A 21,705-nucleotide genomic window follows, 5' to 3' on the forward strand; every position below is an offset into this window, starting at 1 on the left:
CAAAAGGCAAATATACTGTGCTCTATAAGTGTGTTGTTCTAGATCCGAGGGGAAGCTAAATTATATATTTTTTTTCCTTACATGTGATTGGGTATTCTTTGCAAAGAGAAGCTTTACCTTATTTACTAAGCTCTGGAGCAACTGCACTTACAGTGCACAGTATTTTTGCCTTTAGTAAATCAACCCCAACGTCTCTACGAGTCCATGTTCTAGATGTTCCATCCCACCAACCTGGTGACAGTGGGGGATGATGTGACCTTCCTGTGTGGAATCCCGGGAATACAGAGGACGGGGACATTTTTCTGGTGGGTTCCTGGTATTGTGTGGCTCAATCAAAATCTTGTGTGCTTCTGAAAACTCCTCCATCACTCCATACTCCTCATCCTCCTCTTTATACTCTTCTTTAACAATAATATTATCATCCCCGAGGATTCCACTCTGAATAAATAATGAAAATGACATCAATGGTAACAATGCATATAATGTACAGATCCTAATGATCCTATCAGTGTCTGTTCCTCATTACCTGATGATGGTGAGGGATGGTGTGATCTTCCTGTGAGGAATCCTGGGAATACAGAGTACAGGGACATCTCTCTGGTGGGTTCCCATTACTGGATCCATCTGTAGGAAACACACACACTGACTGAATACATTATTATTAATATACAGGATTTATATAGCTCCAACAGTTTGCGCAGCGCTTAACAAGATGAAGGCAGACATTAAAGTTACAATACAATTTGGAACAAGAGGAATCAGAGGGCCCTGCTCGTTAGAGCTTACAATCTAAAAGGGAGGGTCAATTGATACAAAAAGGTAATAGCTGTGGGGGATGAGCTGATGGAGAAAGTGAAACAATGTATTAGAAGCCAGATAAGAGAAGGGTTTTCAGGGATCGTCTAGTCTAAAGATGGTTCTGGAGAAATCCTGGAGGCGAGCATGAGAGGAGGTGACAAGGGAGCTAAAGAGCAGGAGGTCTTGGGAGGACCGAAGAGAGCGGCTTGGTTAATATTTTAAGATCAGGTTAGTGATGTAGCTGGGGGCAGAGTTGTGGATGGCATTGTAAACTATTGTTAGTACTTTTAATTGTATTCGTTGGGGGAGTGGAAGTCAGTGGAGGGATTGGCAGAGACGGGTGGAGGACGCTGAAAGGTTGGTAAGGTGGATGAGTCTTGCAGCAGCATTCATTATGGACTGAAGGAGGGATAGTCTATGTAAAGGTAATCAATGAGATGGGAGTTGCAGTAGTCGAGGTGAGAGATAACCAGGGAGTGAACGAGAAGCTTGGTGGTGTCGTTGGTTAAAAAGGAGTGTATTCAAGAGATGTTGCGGAGGTTAGGGCAGCATAATTTGGACAGGGATTGGATGTGGGCCTTAAAGGAGTAGTCTGAAGCCCCATTCCACAAAATGCCAGAATTTAGCCAAGTGAAATACCTTTTCAATGTCGCCACTTTTAAGAAAATAGCCCCAGCGGTTATTCTTTTATTCCCTCCCGAAGTTTTCAGCACTTCCTGGTTTTCTTCTATGGCCTTCATGATAAAACTATCTCTCCCAGCATGCCCACTCATCTCTTCCTGTAATCTCCTGCCCTCCCCCTGTGACTCCTCCGCTCGGCCCCCACCCTGAATTATAATATTACACGCCCCTTCTCTCCAACCTATTTCCCTATCCCCGCCTCTTAAAAAGCGTCCTATTGTATTGGCTTGCCGAGCTCCAATGAGCTTTCGGCCGCCTCTGCGTGCCTCATCCTTGTTTTCCCACGATGCTCCCCTCTGCTCTTCGGGTATAGATATATATATATATATATATATATATAATAGAGATATAGATATATATATATATAGAGATATATATATATCTATCTATATCTCTATATATATATATCTATCTCTATATATATATATCTATCTCTATCTATCTATTTCTATATATATATATATATATATATATATATATATATATATATATATCTCTATCTATCTATCTATCTATCTATCTATATATATATATATATATATATATATATATATATCACTCTCTATCTATCTATCTATCTATCTATATATATATATATATATATATATATATATATATATATATATATATATATATATATATATATATACAAGTGACCAATACTAACCTTACATAGCTGTTGCTATGTAATAAGATACTGTCTCCCTACACTGGGAGAAAGGAGCAAAAGGTGCTGTGAATAAGCGTACACAGTACGCAAGCGTACAATGGACTTATGTACTAATTTACTATCCGTAGTTTTTTCTACGGTCGGACGTTAGTGCGCATGCGCTGTACGTAACCGCTGATTGGAGGACAGCGCTCCAATCGGCGTTTGCTGAGCTGAGCCAATGACAGCTCAGCGCATATATGAATAAATTATGTAAGGGGGAGTATTCAACTCCGGGTGTGGAGGCCGGCGCAGCCCGCAGTGACTCCTGGGAATCGATGAGTCACCCGGCGAAGATGGCGGCGGATGAAGAAGAAAGAAGTCGAGCGTCATGAAAAGACCCAGCTTCCGGCCGGAGAGAAACACGAGGAGAAGACCAGGAAGAAGACAAGAAGGAAAACGTGAGTATATTTGAATGTGTTATAACTTTTTGTGATACTCTTTTTCCCACAGAAAAAATTTGCTTCATACTACTCCTTTAAAGGACAGTGCAGAGTCCAGGGTTACCCCTAGCACCCTGGCATGTGCGGAAGGACTGACAGTTGTGCCACTGATCTTGACAGAGAATTCCGGGAAGAGGCCCGTGGGGAAGGAAATATTATGAGCTCGGTTTTAGATAGATTCAGTTTGAGGAAGTGGTGAGACATTCAGGCTGATATGTCTGTTTGGAAATCAGTGATGCGGGAGGAGACTGATCGGGAGAGCTGAGGGGTAGAGAGGTAGCTTTGGGTGTCATCAGCATATAAATGGTAGTGGAAGCCATGGGAGGCTATTAGCTGACCCAGTGAGGAGGCATAGATGGAGAATAGTAGATGTCTAAGGACAGTACCTTGGGGGACCCCAACAGTAAGAGGAGTTGCAGAGGAGTGACACTGAAGGTGAGGTGAGATAGGTAAGATTCAAACCAACGGAGAGCGCAGTCACAGAGACCAAGCAAATTGAGTTTTTTGAGGCAGAGGGGGTGGTCAACTGTATCAAAGGCAGCAGAGAGGTCCAAGAGTAAGAGTACTGTGACAGGACGTCAAGTAAATGTGACAGGAAGTCAGGTAAATCTGTGAGTGTTGTCACAGACTGGAGATACAATTCACCAATTACTATAGGGTGTCGGCTGCAGAAGCTAGCAGAAATGTCTAAAGACGTTGAACAGACTTCAGCTGTTCAGAATGAGGAAGTTAAGGCCTCTATAATTTGTCCAAAGGAAGTCTATGGAGGGCTGCCTCCAGAAGCTGTCTCCTGAAGCCATGTGGGCTGGGGGCAGGAGAGCAGTCAGACGTGTGCCCCTGAAAGCTGTGTGAGCGTGGGGAAGACCTCCTGAAGCGATGTGAAGCTGAGGAGGGTAGCAAGTGTGGAGACTACTCGAAGTGAGGTCTTGGATCGTTTCTAGGTGAAAAGAAACCAATGGACATTTCCTGTGTGAAGGGGAAATTAACAAGTGTGAAGACGACTCAAGGTGAGGTCTTGAACTATTTCTATGTGGAAGAAATAAATGAACTGTTTTGCTATGTGAAGAGACAAGCAAAGGGACATGTTCAATGAGAAGAGTAAAAGGGACCTGTTAAATGAACATGTGCTGTGTGAAGAGATAAAACATGGACTATTGAGAGTCTGCTGTACGATCAGCCAAGTCTGCCCAACAGTAGGTTGGGGACAGACTTCATTAGATAGGTTCCAGTGTGAGAAGGTAGTCGCCCACAGAGGCAAGGATTTATTTTGGTGTTTTATTTTATTTTGCTGTTTTTGACGCTTGCAGTCTGGTGAAGAAAATTGCATTAATAAACCAAGCTGTTGTTTGCAACCACTTCTCGGAGATCTTCTTGTGAAAACGCACCCCCCAAGGGGTCATCCACGCCTACCACTGAGCTAATCCCTCACAGTACTGAGTAATGACTGTTGGTTTTAGCTGTTAGCAAGTCATTTGTGAGTTTAAAGAGAGAAGTTTCTGTGGAGTGCTGCCAGCAAAATCCAGACTTAAGGGGATCAAGTAGGTAATTCTCAATCAGGTGCTTGCTCAGTCGGTTGTAGACTAAACGTTAAAGGAGTTTGGAGGTAAAAGGGAGTAAGGAGATGGGTCTTAGGTTGTTAAGATTAGTGGGGTCTAGTTCTTTGGTTTGGGAGTGACTTGTGCATGTTTTAGAGGGTTGGAGAATATGCTAGTTAGAGAGTGTAGGATAAGCCAAAGGGTGACCATAGTATGTGAGAAGGAACAGGGTCCAGGGTGCTGGAAGTTAGGTGGGCTTTAGAAAAAAGTTTAGTAACTTCCTTTATAGTAGTTGGGTTAAACAAGGGAAGCATTGATTGTGCAGGAGGACAAGGAGTGTAAGGTGGGGGAGATATCTGTAGAGTAGAGATCTCGTCCTGAATTGTATCAATCTTATTTTTGAAGTGATTGGCAATCTCTTGGGCAGTGAGTAAGTTAGTGGGTGGAGGTAATGGAGGACGAAGTAGAGTGCTAATGGTAGAAAAGAGTTGACGGGGACTGTGTGACGGAGTGTTAATGAGAGTGATAAAATAGGTCTGTTTGGCAGTGTGGAGGCCAGATTTATATTGGCTGAAATCTTGCTGTGACTTAGTCTTACACCACAGACGCTCAAGAGCGTGGCTATGTTTTTTGAGGCTTCTGTTATTGTCTGTCTGCCAGGGTTGTAGCAGGTTCTGTGTGTAGTGAGGGTGGCCAAGGTATCCCAGGTGGATGACAGTGAACTGTTGTAGACAGAAGTGGCCAGGTGGGGGCAGGACAGGGATGAGATTATGTTGTAGAGACCATCTGTAGCTGAAAAATGAAGTGAAGGGTTAAGATGGCGAAGGTTTCAACGGGTAATTGTTCGGTAGTTGAAAGGCAAGGCAGAGGACAAGGAGAGAGTGAAACTAATGAGGTGGTGATCAGAGAGAGGGAATGGAATGTCGGAAAGGTTGTGAGGAGTGCATAAGTAGGAGAACATGAGGTCAAGGCAGTTGCCATTAAAGTGAGTAGAAGCGTGTCCATTGTTTTAGGTCATAAGAGGAGGTAAGCTAAGAAGTTTAGAAGTAGAAGAAGTGGAAAGATTAACAGGGATGTTGAAGTCACCAAGAATGATTGTGGGAATTTCAGAAGAGAGAATACATTGTTTCTATGTGTTTATCAGATGATGGGGGATCTAGGTAGAGCCTCCGTACTGCTCTCTCCTTTACAATAAAGTCTCCTCTTACCCGGTGATGTGAGGGGCAGCTGATTCTCCATCATGACGTCCTTGTAGAGATCCTTGTGTCCTTCTAAATACTCCCACTCCTCCATGGAGAAATAGACAGTGACATCCTGACACCTTATAGGAACCTGACACACACAATGATACAGTCACCACCCAGACACATCCCTTGTCTGTTACTGGATAATGTCCCAGAATTCCCAGCACCGCTCACCTCTCCTGTCAGCAGCTCCATCATCTTCTCGGTGACTTCTAGAATCTTCTGCATGTTGTGTCTCTCAGGTTTTAGGGAGTCACATGGAGGCACTGTGATGGTCATATGATCACCTGACTTCAGAAGAGTAAATCTCTGTATTAGAGAACCAATAGGAATATCATGTTAGAATCCCAGAATCCTCCTCACCTCTCCTGTCAGGTCTGCATTTTATTATTAGAGATAAGAGTGATGTCATGTGACCTCCCAGAATCCTCCTCACCTCTCTGGTTAGCAAGTAGATGATCTCCAGGGTGAAGTTTAGTATCTTCTCAGTCATGTAACGCGAGTCCTCCTCCATCCTCATTGGTGCCGTCATTTGATCTATACAGGTCTCGTTGTAGACAGATAACTTTGGGAAATGAAAGTAAGAATTATTTGGATGGTATTGGTCACACAATAATAGGATGTTGATGTGAAGGTTACCTCCCACTACTTCTCCCATGAGAACACGTTTATTTTGGAATGTTTAGTGTTTGTTACATCTTGAAGGACCCGGAAACCCTTTTCTCTGTTGGAGGAGTTCTGTTTTGGCTACAAACCAGTTCAGAAAGGAAACAAACCCAAGAACAAGTGTTCACCAACCAATGAAGGAATTCCCTTCTTCATCTTACTTAATATTCCAGAAAAAATCATGTGACCAGTGAGATAATAGGATGTTTAAGGTTGCCAGTTCTGTTTGGCTCCTTTCACACGAGCGATCCGATCAGATCCGCCTGTCAGTTTTTTAGGCGGATCTGATCGGATCCTCCATGCATCCCTATGGGGCAGCGGATGTCAGTGTGAAATCCGGACGGATGGAAACCCTATTTTCCATCCGTCCATGGGATCGGGTCGGATTGGATTGGATGAGAGCAGATCCCCCATAGTGATGCATGGGGCTCTGACACCTCCCTCTCCGGACAGAGAGCGGAGAGGGAGATGTCACCTGCCTGCTCAGCGGGGGATCTGTGTTTACAATCCCCTGCTGAGCAGCACAGATCCGCCTATGGAGGCGGACCGTGTGAAAGAGCCCTAAGGTCTGAAAAATAAGTGCAGGTGCGGTGGGAGGGTCATCAAAGACCCCCTCTGTTCCTCAGAGTCAACAGAGCCTTCCAGCCCCCTATTCCCTTTAGAGCCCTGCAGCCTGATTACCCCCTCAAGGGTCCCAGAGTGCTTCAGCCACATTACCCCTTCAGCAGCCCCTAAAGTCTTCCAGCTGTACTAATGCCTCACAGCCCTTAAGCTCCTCTACTGCCCTCAGAGCCCTCACTATTTTCCTCCCTCTGACACCAATGATGGAAGATATTCTTCATGGCAGGCTGGGGAATGTTTTCTTCCTCCTGACCAGCAATGTAAGGGGCTCTATGCTCCATACTCCTGATCCCTGCACCCCATCATTGTGTTGGCTGCATATTGTAATGATTGCCCATTGGCTGCCTGTGTAGTGTAATAATTGCCCTTTGTAGGCCATGTATGGTCAGGATGGCCATTGTCTTGTCTATTTATTGTCAGTGCTGTTTGTTTAGAGGACAATATTACTAGAATTTATCTCCAAAATGAAGAGAATGTTCCAGCCCCGTAAGTGAGGAAATGTTCTGACCCTGAAGGGGTTAATCTAGGTTTCCACACTATATATGTGTGTATCATCATCTGCTGGAGATAAAAGACATCACAGTGACTATGGAGGAAGAGGACGGACATGACGGGGGGGGGGGTTACTGGGTGTAAATAGAAAATAAGATCTTATTACCTCCTCTGCTGCCACTTCCAGCAATGTCTTCTCTCTATTTCCTCCTGACTGACCTCTCACCTGGAACTTCCTGTCTGTATCTGACATCACTTCCTGTCTGTATTCCATAGAGACTTCCTGTCTGGGTAGAAGTGAGATCACCACCTTGTGGAGATCAGAGGAACTGCAGCCCCTGGAACCGTCTTGTAGTGAGAACACGGCCTTGTGCTGTGTGTGTATGTACTGTACACTGATCAGCCCTAACATTTCTGACCACTGACAGGTGAAGAGAATAACATTGATTATCTCATTACAATGGCATCTGGAAGTGGGTGGAATATATTAGACAGCAAGTGAACATGTCCCTGAAGTTGATGTGTTGAAAGAAAAAAAAATGTTCATTGCAATTAGTTGTGTATGGGGCTGTGTAGCAGCAGACTGATCCGGGTATCCATGCTGACTCGTGTCCACAGCCAAAAGAGCCTACAATGGGCACGTAAGCATCAGAACTGGAGCACAGAGCAATGGAAAAAGGTGGTCTGGTCTGATAAATGACTTTTTGTTTTCCATCATGTGGATGGGCGGGTTTGTGTGCGTCACTTACCTGGGAAGAGATGGCACCAGGAGGCAATATGGGAAGAAGGCAAGCCAGGGGAGGCAGTGTGATGCTTTGTCTGGTGGAGTCCATGCCCTGATGGCAGCAAAAAAAGGGCCTACTTAATATTAGAGAGGTGATCATAATGTTCTAGTGGGTGGTTAGAGCTGCTGAAAAAAGGGGGGTGATGGGTGGTAATAAGCTATAGGAGATTTGCTTCTTTTCAACATCTCAGCAGATCTCCTGCAGCCTATTAGCACCCATTTCCCCTTTCTATGTCTCAGCAGATCTCCTGCAGCCTATTAGCACCCATTTCTCTTTCTGTGTCTCAGCAGATCTCCTGCAGCCTATTAGCACCCATTTCCCTTTCTATGTCTCAGCAGATCTCCTGCAGCCTATTAGCACCAATTTCTCTTTCTGTGTCTCAGCAGATCTCCTGCAGCCTATTAGCACCCATTTCCCTTTCTATGTCTCAGCAGATCTCCTGCAGCCTATTAGCACCCATTTCCCTTTCTATGTCTCATCAGATCTCCTGCAGCCTATTAGCACCCATTTCCCTTTCTATGTCTCAGCAGATCTCCTGCAGCCTATTAGCACCCATTTCCCTTCCTATGTCTCAGCAGATCTCCTGCAGCCTATCAGCACCCATTTCCCTATTAGAGAATAAAATGTCGGTAGTTCCAATGTTTTATGTCACACAATAGTAGCACAATGGATTAGGAAACATAAAATGTTAGTAAAGAACCCAGTGCAGGTAATTTTGGGGCCACAGACACAATCTATCCCCCAATTCATAGATTCCTAGGGAAGAGTTTGTTGTGGAAGTGAAGTTGGGTACAAGTCAATGAATCCCCCGACACTCCCAGCTGAGAACAATGAAGGAGATTACTATTCCAATCCTCCAATCAGTTTTCTGGCTGGGAAGGTCTGGGAGTCAATATTTCCCCAGCTGACCAGGAACAATGAAGGAGTTTACTATTCAAATCCTCAACTACTAGTTTTCTTACTCGCTATTTCCCCAGCTGGCAGACACAAGACTTCTTATAGAGTGTCAGCTTCCTGCATCGTCCAGCATTGGGAAATGGGTGATAAATACAATGACTCCTCCCCTTATATCCATAAATCCCACCCCCTTATCAAAGTAAAAGATTTGATAAATCATCAACGCGTTTCACCTCATCAGCATCCAGTGATAAACCATAAAGTGACATCAAAGCCCATCCAACATCTCCTTTATACTTCAATAAATGATATAACAACCAATAAATGTCTCCAAACCTCCAGAGCTTCTTCCTCGAAATCTCAGTATATGCTCCAGCAAGCCATGTGTAGTGGACTACAAAACACCTCCTTCCCCAAACACCAATCTGGTGCTCTCTTGGTGCTCACACTCAGATTGTGCGCTCACCAGATCTCCATCATCCTCCTAATAAGTGGCTCCACAATTGCTTTGGAGGAACCCTGGCTAAGAAAGGCTGGACTAAGTAGTAATATATTTCTATCCCCCTTGATGGGAGTGGAGATGACCCATCTATAAGGATATACAGTACATACACACACAGCACAAGGCCGTGTTCACACTACGAGACGTTTCTCAGGGCTGCAGTTCCTCTGAGCTCCACACAAGGTGGTGATCTCACTTCTACCCAGACAGGAAGTCTCTATGGAATACAGACAGGAAGTTCCGGGTGAGAGGTGAACTGGGAGGAAGTAGAGAGGAGACATTGTTAGAAGTGGCAGCAGAGGAGGTAATAAGATCTTATTTTCTATTTACACCCAGTAACCCCGTCATGTCCGTCCTCTTCCTCCATAGTCACTGTGACGTCTTTTATCTCCAGCAGATGATGATACACACATATATAGTGTGGAAACCTAGATTAACCCCTTCAGGGACAGAACATTTCCCCACTTACAGGGCCGGAACATTCTCTTCATTTTGGAGATAAATTCTAGTAATATGTTCCTCTAAACAAACAACACTGACAATAAATAGACAAGACAATGGCCATCCTGACCGTACATGGCCTACAAAGGGCAATTATTACACTACACAGGCAGCCAATGGGCAATCATTACAATATGCAGCCAACACAATGATGGGGTGCAGGGGTCAGGAGTATGGAGCATAGAGCCCCTTACATTGCTGGTCAGGAGGAACAAAACATTCCCCAGCCTGCCATGAAGAATATCTTCCATCATTGGTGTCAGAGGGAGGAAAATACTAAGCGCTCTGAGGGAAATAGAGGGCTTGAGGGGTCTCTGAGGGTTTAGTGAAGCTGAAAGACTTTATGGGCCTCTGAAGGGGTAAGTCAGAGAATTCTATGACATCACACTGGCTCTTTTTTCCGATGCTCTTAGGATGTGGGCGGACCCTTTTCATCCTCATAACCAAAGCAGAACTGTTGATCCAGGGCCGGCGCTACCTGTAAGGCGAACCAGGCAGTCGCCTAGGGCGCCAACTCAGCAGGGGGCGCCAGCATCCTACCTGCTGCACCCCGTCCCGGAATCAGTATGAACCGGCGGTTGCAGGCGGCGCCCCTCCTGTTGTGCTGCACCTGCGCGGCGGCGCCCGCGGCTGCCTGGGCACTTTTGAGATGTGTGCGAGTCTCAGGGCTGACACCGGGCTCCAGCGTCGGAAATCTTCGTAGCGGCGATGCCGCGCATGCGCATTAGGTTTCCACCGCAGATGACGTCAGCCGGCGGAGGAGATAGGGCGGGGGAGAACTAATGAGCGAGTCAGGAAGTTTGACTCAGCGCCGGGGTAGGGAAATGTGATAGAGGGAGCTGCTTGTGCTGCCAAGGAGTACTGCTGCCGCCTATCCAGGGAATCTGAAGCCTGCAACTCGGAGATCTGAGGAGACATGGACGCCAGCAACAAGCCCCTGAGAATCCCCCCACACATGGCTGTGTATGTAGAGGAGCACCAGGTGTTCCAGATCATCCAGGTGAGGAGGCTGGGGAGGTCACATGACTGACATAGAACTACAACTCTCAGCGAGCCCCAAGCACAGCACACACCTCGGGGGGGGTCCAATAGGTTTTGATAAAGACTTCACTATTATAAATAGTTATAGGAGACTTACTCACTGTCTAAAGGGGTTTTAACCCCTCCACCACTGCTATCCATCATAGGTTTTCCCTGCACCACCGCTATCCTTCATCTTAGGCTCCCCTCCATCACCGCTATCCTCCATCATAGGCTCTCCTCCAGCACCGCTATCCTTCATTGTAGGCTCTCCTCCAGCACCGCTATCCTCCATCATAGGCTCTCCTCCAGCACCGCTATCCTTCATCATAGGCTCTCCTCCAGCACCGCTATCCATCATAGGCTCTCCTCCAGCACCACTATCCTCCATCATAGGCTCTCCTCCAGCACCACTATACTTCATCATAGGCTCTTCTCCAGCACCACTATCCTTCATCATAGGCTCTCCTCCAGCACCACTATCCTTCATCATAGGCTCTCCTCCAGCACCACTATCCTTCATCATAGGCTCTCCTCCAGCACCACTATCCATCATAGGCTCTCCTCCAGCACCGCTATCCTTCATCATAGGCTCTCCTCCAGCACCGCTATCCTTCATCTTAGGCTCCCCTCCATCACCACTATCCTCCATCATAGGTTTTCCTGCACCACTGCTATCCTCCATCATAGGCTCTCCTCCAGCACCGCTATCCTCCATCATAGGCTCTCCTCCAGCACCGCTATCCTTCATCATAGGCTCTCCTCCAGCACCACTATCCTCCACCATAGGCTCTCCTCCAGCACCACTATCCTTCATCATAGGCTCTTCTCCAGCACCACTATCCTTCATCATAGGCTCTCCTCCAGCACCACTATCCTTCATCATAGGCTCTCCTCCAGCACCGCTATCCTTCATCATAGGCTCTCCTCCAGCACCGCTATCCTCCATCATAGGCTCTCCTCCAGTACCGCTATCCTCCATCATAGGCTCTCCTCCAGTACCGCTATCCTCCATCATAGGCTCTCCTCCAGCACCGCTATCCTTCATCATAGGCTCTCCTCCAGCACCGCTATCCTTCATCATAGGCTCTCCTCCAGCACCGCTATCCATCATAGGCTCTCCTCCACCACCACTATTTTGCCCCATAGACTCTTCTCCATCACCTCTATTCTTCATTAATAGGCTCTACTATGGATAGTGGTGCTGGAGGAGAGCCTATGATGGAGGATAGCGGTGCTGGAGGAGAGCCTATGATGGAGGATAGAGGTGGGGGAGGAGAGCCTATGATGGATAGCGGTGGGGGAGGAGAGCCTCTGATGAAGGATAAAGGCCTAAGACAATCTTGCTGCCAAATACAAACAGGGAGCACAGGATTTTTCCCCACATTCACTAAACTAAGGGAAAAGGCTATTGCAAAGTGAAAAGTCTATTTTTCTTATCCAAGAGGTAACAATATTTTTTCCCCCTAATAACAACACACAATATATGATTAAAGAAAGAAAAATTTCCCTTCATATTGTAATTCTCTTTTCACATCGTGGGCCGAGCATATGGGGGGGGCGGCAATTTTTCTTTTGCCTAGGGCGCCAAAAATCCTTGCACCGGCCCTGTGTTGATCCTGTATTTTATGTAATGATGTCAGAATTTCCTATGCCAAGCCTCTAACCTACAGAATGTCTGGATGGTGACTGTATCATTGTGTGTGTCAGGTTCCTATAAGGTGTCAGGATGTCACTGTCTATTTCTCCATGGAGGAGTGGGAGTATTTAGAAGGACACAAGGATCTCTACAAGGACGTCATGATGGAGAATCAGCCGCCCCTCACATCACTGGGTAAGAGGAGACTTTATTGTAAAGGAGAGAGCAGTACGGAGGGTCCACCTAGATCCCCCATCATCTGATAAACACATAGAAACAATGTATTCAGTCAGTGTGTGTGTTTCCTACAGATGGATCCAGTAATGGGAACCCACCAGAGAGATGTCCCCCTCCTCTGTATTCCCGGGATTCCACACAGGAAGGTCACACCATCCCCCACCATCATCAGGTAGATGATTGACAATTATTGGTAGTTCTGATTCATACACAATTATGTTTGTTACAATGAATGTTTTATTATATTTTTAGAGTGCAATCCTCAGGGATTATAATATTGATGTTAAAGAAGAGTATAAAGAGGAGGATGAGGAGTATGGAGTGATGGAGGAGTTTTCAGAAGGACACCAGGATATGATGGAGCCACCTAATACCAGGAACCCACCAGAGAGATGTCCCCGTCCTCTGTATTCCCGGGATTCCACACAGGAAGGTCACACCATCCCTCAATGTTACAAGGTTGGTGGGACGGACAATCTAGAACATGGAAATAAAGATGATGTGTGGATTTTTATGTGAGCTTATATTTTACAGACGATATTCACTCTCATTTTCTTGGTTTAGGGTGAAGATCTGATAGATATAAAAGTTGAGGTTAAAGCAGAAGAAGAAGAGACGTATGTGAGGGATGATCAGCAGTCCATGGAGGAGGATGGAATAATGAGGATAATTATAGAGGAGGACACTCCTACAGAGATCAGCACAGGTTGGTCATTAACACTAAATACGTTCACCCATACTGCTCACTGATTGGTCCAGAATAGGGCGGGGACTGGGTGATATCAGCCTGTAATACCCTGGTCACTTTCCTGAGCTGTGTTCCCCGTCCTGTATTTGTGTAGATTATGGGGTTCAATTGGAAATGTTAACTTTCACGATAGGTGTTAGTTGGCCAAGGCACCTGGAGTATAGGCCTTGGGTTTTCTGCCTCATATCTCAGTTCTAGCAGGATCTCTGACAGAACCATTCTCCCGGGGTCACTTGTTCTGTTGTGTGCTGGCTGTGACCAGTCATGGAGGAAATGAGATCGGCCGTTAGAACATCAGGATTGATCAATTTTTTATTATACACTGCTCAAAAAAATTAAAGGAACATTTTGAAAACACATCAGATTTCTGGTATACTGGTATAGACTGGGTAATGTGTTAGGATCTATACTGGTATGGACTGGGTAATGTGTTAGGATCTATACTGATATGGACTGGGCAATGTGTTACGATCTTTACTGGTATGGACTGGGTAATGTGTTAGGATCTATACTGGTATGGACTGGGCAATGTGTTAGGATCTATACTGGTATGGACTGGGTAATGTGTTACGATCTATACTGGTATGGACCGGGTAATGTGTTAGGATCTATACTGGTATGGACTGGGTAATGTGTTAGGATCTATACTGGTATGGACTGGGTAATGTGTTACGATCTATACTGGTATGGACTGGGTAATGTGTTACGATCTATACTGGTATGGACCAGGTAATGTGTTAGGATCTATACTGGTATGGACTGGGTAATGTGTTAGGATCCATACTGGTATGGACTGGGTAATGTGTTAGGATCCATACTGGTATGAACTGGGTAATGTGTTAGGATCCATACTGGTATGGACTGGGAAATGTGTTAGGATCCATACTGATATGGACTGGGTAATGTGTAAGGATCTATACTGGTATGGACTGCGTAATGTGTTAGAAACTGTAAAGGAACCACGACCCACACTGTGTTTGTGGGCTTCTGTCAGTATATGACTTGTTCAGTCTTAAACATAGATATCAAATATTCCAGCCACCCCCATACAATGCTAGCCGACAACTTAGCTTGTTCTGGAACCTTCTCCTTTATTGAATAGTCACACAGTTTATATACAGCATCGACGTCCCTCCTGATCAGATGACCACACACAGGTCAGGGGTTGCCTGATTACATTTATCATATGCAGATGAGATTATATACAGTAATAGAATTAACCTGAATTAATTATCTAGCCATCTAAACAGAAACAACATGTGAGTTCATTAACAATTAACAATGGGACAGACAGACTTAACAGAATCCACATCACACCTCAATACACAGACAATAGGAAGGGAGCACCAGTAACAGATTGTCTGTCTCTGACATTAAAGTACAATACACATTATCAGAAGTGTAAACCCAGAACCCATTTGAAGTAATCCAAACCATATTCTCAGTGTCCATTAAGTATCTGTCTTTCACTCCCAGTGATGGTGAGTACCATCACAGGATCTATACTGATATGGACTGGGTAATGTGTTAGGATCTATACTGGCTTCTCAGCCGCATCGGTTGTCATTACAAGACAGCCGTCGGCTATGGATGCCGCTACCGGGGTGATGCCTCTAGCTGCAGGCATCACTCCGGTACAAGCACTTTTTGAAATATCGTCAATACCTTGGTAGCCGATTCTGATATCGGGGAAAGTGCATATCGGCCCTCGATATATCGGCTTTGCCGATAATCGATCGATCTCTACTATGTACTCTATGATGTACAATACATGCTCCTGACCCCTCCACTATATATTCCATATTGTACATTACATACCCCTGACCCCTGCACTATATACTCTATGTTGTACATTACATACTTGTCATGAAGGGAGTAAAACCTTCCAGAGGTTAGTGGATATTTTCTACATACTGTATATTGTACATTACATACTCCTGACCCCTGCACTATATATTCTATTTTGTACATTACATAATCCTGACCCCTGCACTATAAACTCTATGTTGTATATTACATACTCCTGACCCCTGAAGTATTTACTGTATGTTGTACAATTATATACTCCTGACCCCTGCACTATATACTCTAGTTTGTACATTACATACTCCTGACCCCTGCACTATATACTCCATGTTGTACATTACATACTCCTGACCCCTGCACTATATACTCTGTATATACTCCTGACCCCTGCACTATAAACTCTATGTTGTACATTACTGACCCCTGCAGTATATACTGTATGATGTGTTACTGTATATACTCCTGACCCCTGCACTATATACTCTGTTGTACATTACATACTACTGACTCCTGCACTATATACTCCATGTTGTACATTACATACTCCTGACCCCTGCACTATATACTCCATGTTGTACATTACATACTCCTGACCCCTGCACTATATACTCTATATTGTACATTACATACTCCTGACCTCTGCACTATATACTCTATATTGTACATTACACACTCCTGACCCTTGCACTATATATTCTATTTTGTACATTACATAATCCTGACCCCTGCACTATAAACTCTATATTGTACAATACATACTCCTGACCTCTGCACTATATACTCCATGTTGTACATTACATACTCCTGACCCCTGCAGTATTTACTATATGTTGTACAATTATATACTCCTGACCCCTGCACTATATACTCTATATTGTACATTACATACTCCTGACCTCTGCACTATATTCTCTATATTGTACATTACATACTCCTGACCCCTGTACTATATACTCTACATTGTACATACATACTCCTGACCCCTGCACTATATACTCTATATTGTACAATACATACTCCTGACCTCTGCACTATATACTCTATGTTGTACATTACATACTCCTGACCTCTGCACTATATACTCTATATTGTACATTACATTTTCCCGACCCCTGCACTATATACTCTTTATTGTACATCACATAGTCCTGACCCCTGCACTATATACTCTATGTTGTATATAACAAATCAATTGATACATATAAATCCCTATGGTGAGTCCAAAGTTCATAACATGATGTGAACAACATACTGGAAAACCAAACATTAAGCTGTAGTGTTTAGGGTTGAGCGGACACCTAGATGTCCGTGTTCGACGGGTTCGGCCGAACTTTAAAAAAAAGTCCGGGTCCGTGTCCCGGACTTTTACCGAACTTTTCCCGGACACCGAACCCCATTGAAGTCAATGGGGACCCGAACTTTAAGGCACTAAAATGGCTCTAAAACACCAAAGGAAAGGGCTAGAGTGCTGCAAATGGCAGCAAAACGTAATTAAGAGCATGGCAAGTGCTCTGCAAACAAATGTGGATAGGGAAATAACTTAAAACAACAAAAAAAAACAGAAAAATAAAACAATGTTCTTCTTCATCTCTGAAGGACGAGGCCCATATGGAGTAGGAGGGAGGTTGAGGTGGTGGTGGATGTGGCGGTGACATAGGCGTGCGCACAGGGTGTGCTGGGTGTGCCTGGGCACACCCTAATCACCTAGGGCACATAGCATTGCCAGTGAGGAGATGGGAAAGATCTCCCTGGGACCTGCTCTGCTCTATTTCTCCTTGCCTACAGGTACATGGCCCCGATACATTACTCTCCCTGCTGGCAAACACATGCATGTGTATTTCAACTTTGGGGTGCACACCTTAATGCAATAGGCTGCGCACACCTATGGGCGGTGTAGGTGGAAGCGGCGGTGGAGGAGGACCAGGGCCGGATTAACAGCATCATGGGCTTGGTGCTGAGGATTTTGAAGGGCCTTAGGGCCGTGCCTTGCCATGCACCCAGAGGAGGAAGGGTGCAGCCATGCATGCCTAATTCAACATGGGATGCTGTCTCTGAAGCCCATAAACACATCCATGCATCGCCAACTGTCCCTCCTTGTCCGGCCTTCACGCTGTGTGGGGAGGTTCTGAGGGTGCTGCCTGGGGAAGCGAGCATAGAAGCCAGACTTCTGTGTTTACAAGTGACAGAAGAGCGGTAACAGTGAATATGGCCAACCCGGGGCCTATATAAAAGGTAGGGGCCTGGAGCTGCAGCTCCAATAGACCCTACATTAATCTGGCCCTGAGGAGGAGGACGAGGTAGCCAACACTGCTTCTTTTCACAAATTTTAAATGAGGGTACACCCCAAAAGAGTGAGAAAGAGCAAAAATGGAACAATGGGTGGGTAAGGTCGGTATCCATTGCTATTCTGCATAAGGTACGGAAAAGTCCCGTGGGATCCATGCCTGGTTCATTTTAATGAACGTGAGCTTGTCCACATTGTCTCTGGACAGGCGGCTGCGCTTGTCTGTTATAACGCCCCCAGCCGTGCTAAATACCCGTTCAGATAATACACTGGCTGCAGGGCACGCCAGCACCTCCAAGGCGTAAAGGGCAAGCTCAGGCCATGTGCCCAATTTGGAGACCCAGAAGTTGAAGGGGGCAGACCCGTCATTCACTACATGTAGGCGTGTGCACACATACTGCTCCACCATGTTGGTAAAATGCTGCCTCCTGCTAAGACGTTCCATCTGAGCTGCTGGTGCTGCTGTTTGTTGTGGCGTGCTGACAAAGCTTTTCCACATTTCGGCCATGCTAACCCTGCCTTCTGAGGTGCTGGCGGTGCCCTGGTTGCGTTGGCGACCTCCTCCTCCTCCTCCTCTGCCTTGTGCTTCCACTGTGGCCCCGCTGTCAGATGGGAATGCCAGCAGCATGGCGTCTACCAGCGTGCGCTTGTACTCGCGCATCTTGCGATCGCGCTCCAGTGAGTGAATTAAGGACGGTACGTTGTCCTTGTAACGGGGATCCAGCAGCGTGGCCACCCAGTAATCAGCACAAGTTAGAATGTGGGCAACTCGGCGGTCGTTGTGGAGACACTGCAGCATGTAATCGCTCATGTGTGCCAGGCTGCCCAGAGGCGACGAAAGGCTGTCCTCTGTGGGAGGTGTATGGTCCGTGTCCTCTGTATCCCCCCAGCCACGCACCAGTGATGGCCATGAGCTGGCCTGGGTGCCACCCTGCTGTGAACATGGTTCCATCTCCTCCTCCAGCTCCTCCTCCTCCTCATCCTCCTCATCCTCCAGAACTGTGCCCCTGCTGGACAATTGCGTCCCTGGCGTTTGCGTGTGCAGGAACCCACCCTCGGAGCCCCTTGCGAATGACTGCCCTGAAAGCCTTGGAAATGTTACCTCTTCATCCTCCTCCTCCTCCTCATCCTGTGTCACATCCTCTTCCATCATCGCCCGAATTGTTTTTTCAAGGAGGCATAGAAGTGGGATAGTTAAGCTGAGAACGGCGTCATTGCCACTGGCCATGTTGGTGGAGTACTCAAAACAGCGCAACAAGGCACACAGGTCTCGCATGGAGGCCCAGTTATTGGTGGTGAAGTGGTGCTGTTCCGCAGAGCGACTCACGCGTGCGTGCTGCAGCTGAAACTCCACTATGGCCTGCTGCTGCTCGCACAGTCTTTCCAGCATGTGCAAGGTGGAGTTCCACCTTGTGGGCACGTCACATATGAGGCGGTGAGCGGGAAGGCCGAAGTTACGCTGCAGCGCTGCCAGGCGAGCAGCAGCAGGGTGAGAACGCCGAAAGTGCGCACAAACGGCCCGCACTTTCTGCAGCAGCTCTGACATATCGGGGTAGTTTTTAAGGAACCTCTGCACCACCAAATTCAGCACATGCGCCAGGCAAGGGATGTGCGTCAAACCGGCTAGGCCCAGAGCTGCTATGAGATTTCGCCCGTTATCGCACACCACCAGGCCGGGCTTGAGGCTCGCTGGCAGCAACCACTCATTTGTCTGCTGTTCCATGCTCCTCCACAACTCCTGCGCGGTGTGTGGTTTGTCCCCCAAACAGGCAAGTTGTAAAACTGCCTGCTGTCGTTTACCCCTGGCCGTGCTGAAGTTGGTGGTGAAGGTGTTACGCTGTCCGGATGAGGAGGCGGTAGAGGATGAGGAAGCGGAGTAGGAGGAGTTAGGAACAGGAGGCAAACTGAAGCGCCCTGCAATCCTCGGTGGTGGAAGGACATGCGCCAAATTGCTATCCGCCTCAGGCCCATCCGCCACTGCATTTACCCAGTGTGCCGTTAGGGAGATATAACGCCCCTGACCGTGCTTACTGGTCCACGTATCCGTAGTTAGGTGGACCTTGGCACAGATGGCGTTGCGCAGTGCACACCTGATTTTTTCCCCCACTTGGTTGTGCAGGGAAGGGATGGCTTGCCTGGAAAAGTAGTGGCGGCTGGGCACGACGTACTGTGGGACAGCCACCGACATAAGGTTTTTAAAACTGTGCGTCTCCACCAGACGGAATGACAGCATTTCAAAGGCCAATAATTTTGAAATGCTGGCATTCAGGGCCAGGGATCGCGGGTGGGTAGGGGGGTACTTCCTCTTCCTCTCAAGTGTTTGGGAGATGGAAAGCTGAACGCTTCCACGGGACATTGTGGAGATGGTTGTTGGTGACCCAGGTGGTGGTGTTGCTGACAGATCGTCTGTTTGCGGGGTGGCAGGTGCCGGTATCACTACAGATGTGGCTGGAGCGGCCGAGACTGCAGCAGAAGAGGAAGCAGGATGAGCCAGAGACGTTTCTTGGTTTTGAAGGTGTGTACTCCACTGCAGCTCGTGCTTTGCACTTAGATGCCTGATCATGCAGGTTGTGCTCAGGTTGAGAAGGTTCATGCCTCGCTTCAAGCTCTGATTGCACAGGGTGCAAACCACTCGTGTCCTGTCATCAGCACATTTTCTAAAGAACTTCCACGCTAGAGAACTCCTTTGAGCTGACTTTGGTGCGCTCGTTCCCTTGCTGCGTTGGGCAGTAGCGGGCGTAGTGTCTAGGGCACGGCCGCTCCGCTTCTGCACCCTGCTCCCTCTTCTGCTGTGCTGGTGGCTCTGTGCGACCACCGCCTCTTCCTCCAAACTACTCAGTTCACCTGCATGACGTTCATTCCATGTGGGGTCGAGGACCTCATCGTCCTCCACATCATCTTCCACCCAGTCTTCACCCCTGCCCTCCTTGTCGGTCTCCACAATGCTGAACGCCGCAGCAGTTGGCACCTGCGTTTCGTCATCATCGGAGACGTGCTGCGATGATCCTTGCATGTACTCATCTTGAGGAATAAGTGGTTGGGCATCGCTGCACTCAATCTCTTCCACTTCTGGGGCAGGGCTAGGTGGATGGCCCTGGGAAACCCTGCTGACAGAGTCCTCAAAAAGAATAAGAGACTGCTGTATGGCTTGGGGCTCAGACTGCTGGCCTGATTTGCAAGGGGGTGAGGTGAAAGACGGTTGGACATTGGCTGCAGGTGCCAACTCTGACCTTTCTGCAGTAGACTGGGTGGGAGACAATGTGAAGGAACTGGAGGCACTGTCAGCAGCAAACCAATCTACTATCGCCTCAACTTGTTCTGGCCTCATCACTTCTAGGGGCGTTTGATGCCCTACCAAATACTGATGCAGGTTCTGTCGCCTACTCACACTTGAGGAAGGTGTTTCACTTGTGCGTGTAGCTGGCACAGATCGACCATGTCCTCTCCTTGCAACAGGAGCTCTACCAGCAGCACCACGACCCAGGCCACGGCCCTTATTTGACGGTCTCCTCATATTTCTGTAATTTAAGATCTTGCCCTAGAAAGGTTTTTATTGAATAGCGGAATAGAAAATATGATCCAAAAAAAGTGTATGTATATCACACGTACACAACCACACTAGGCCCCAATTACTATTGTTTGTACCCCTAAAAGGCTAGATGAGGAGTAGGGGGAGTATGGAACAGGCAGCACCCTCAAACCTTCAGAAGTATGAGATGAACCCCAACAACTTGGAAAGGTGGATCTCTCTCACACGTACCGACACAGACTATCCCGCAATTCAATTGATCCTCAAAGGTTTTTATTGAATAGCGGAATAGGAAATATGATCAAAAAAAGTGTATGTATCTCGCACGTACACAACCACACTAGGCCCCAATTACTATTGTTTGTACCCCTAAAAGGCTAGATGAGGAGTAGGGGGGGTATGGAACAGGCAGCACCCTCAAACCTTCAGAAGTATGAGATGAACCCCAACAACTTGGAAAGGTGGATCTCTCTCACACGTACCGACACAGACTATCCCGCAATTCAATTGATCCCCAAAGGTTTTTATTGAATAGCGGAATAGGAAATATGATCAAAAAAAGTGTATG

The 21,705-nt window shown here is 46.7% G+C and overlaps 3 protein-coding genes across 3 annotated transcripts in view; 2 read left to right on the forward strand and 1 right to left on the reverse strand.

The window, feature by feature from the left end:
• Positions 1–21,705, forward strand: part of LOC309550686 (uncharacterized protein) — an 801,473-nt gene that overhangs the window by 664,432 nt on the left and 115,336 nt on the right. The window lies entirely within an intron of this gene.
• LOC309550702 (uncharacterized protein) overlaps positions 1–21,705 on the reverse strand; it is a 975,511-nt gene that overhangs the window by 495,484 nt on the left and 458,322 nt on the right. The window lies entirely within an intron of this gene.
• Positions 1–21,705, forward strand: part of LOC309550720 (uncharacterized protein) — a 590,048-nt gene that overhangs the window by 250,207 nt on the left and 318,136 nt on the right. Inside the window, exon 2 of the mRNA XM_082251055.1 lies at positions 12,845–12,942. Coding sequence (XP_082107181.1) covers positions 12,845–12,942 — 98 coding nt within the window. The remainder of the gene's footprint in view (positions 1–12,844; positions 12,943–21,705) is intronic.

The sequence above is a fragment of the Pelophylax lessonae genome (assembly GCF_965119305.1).
Source record: "Pelophylax lessonae genome assembly, chromosome: 3".
Lineage (NCBI taxonomy): Eukaryota > Metazoa > Chordata > Amphibia > Anura > Ranidae > Pelophylax > Pelophylax lessonae.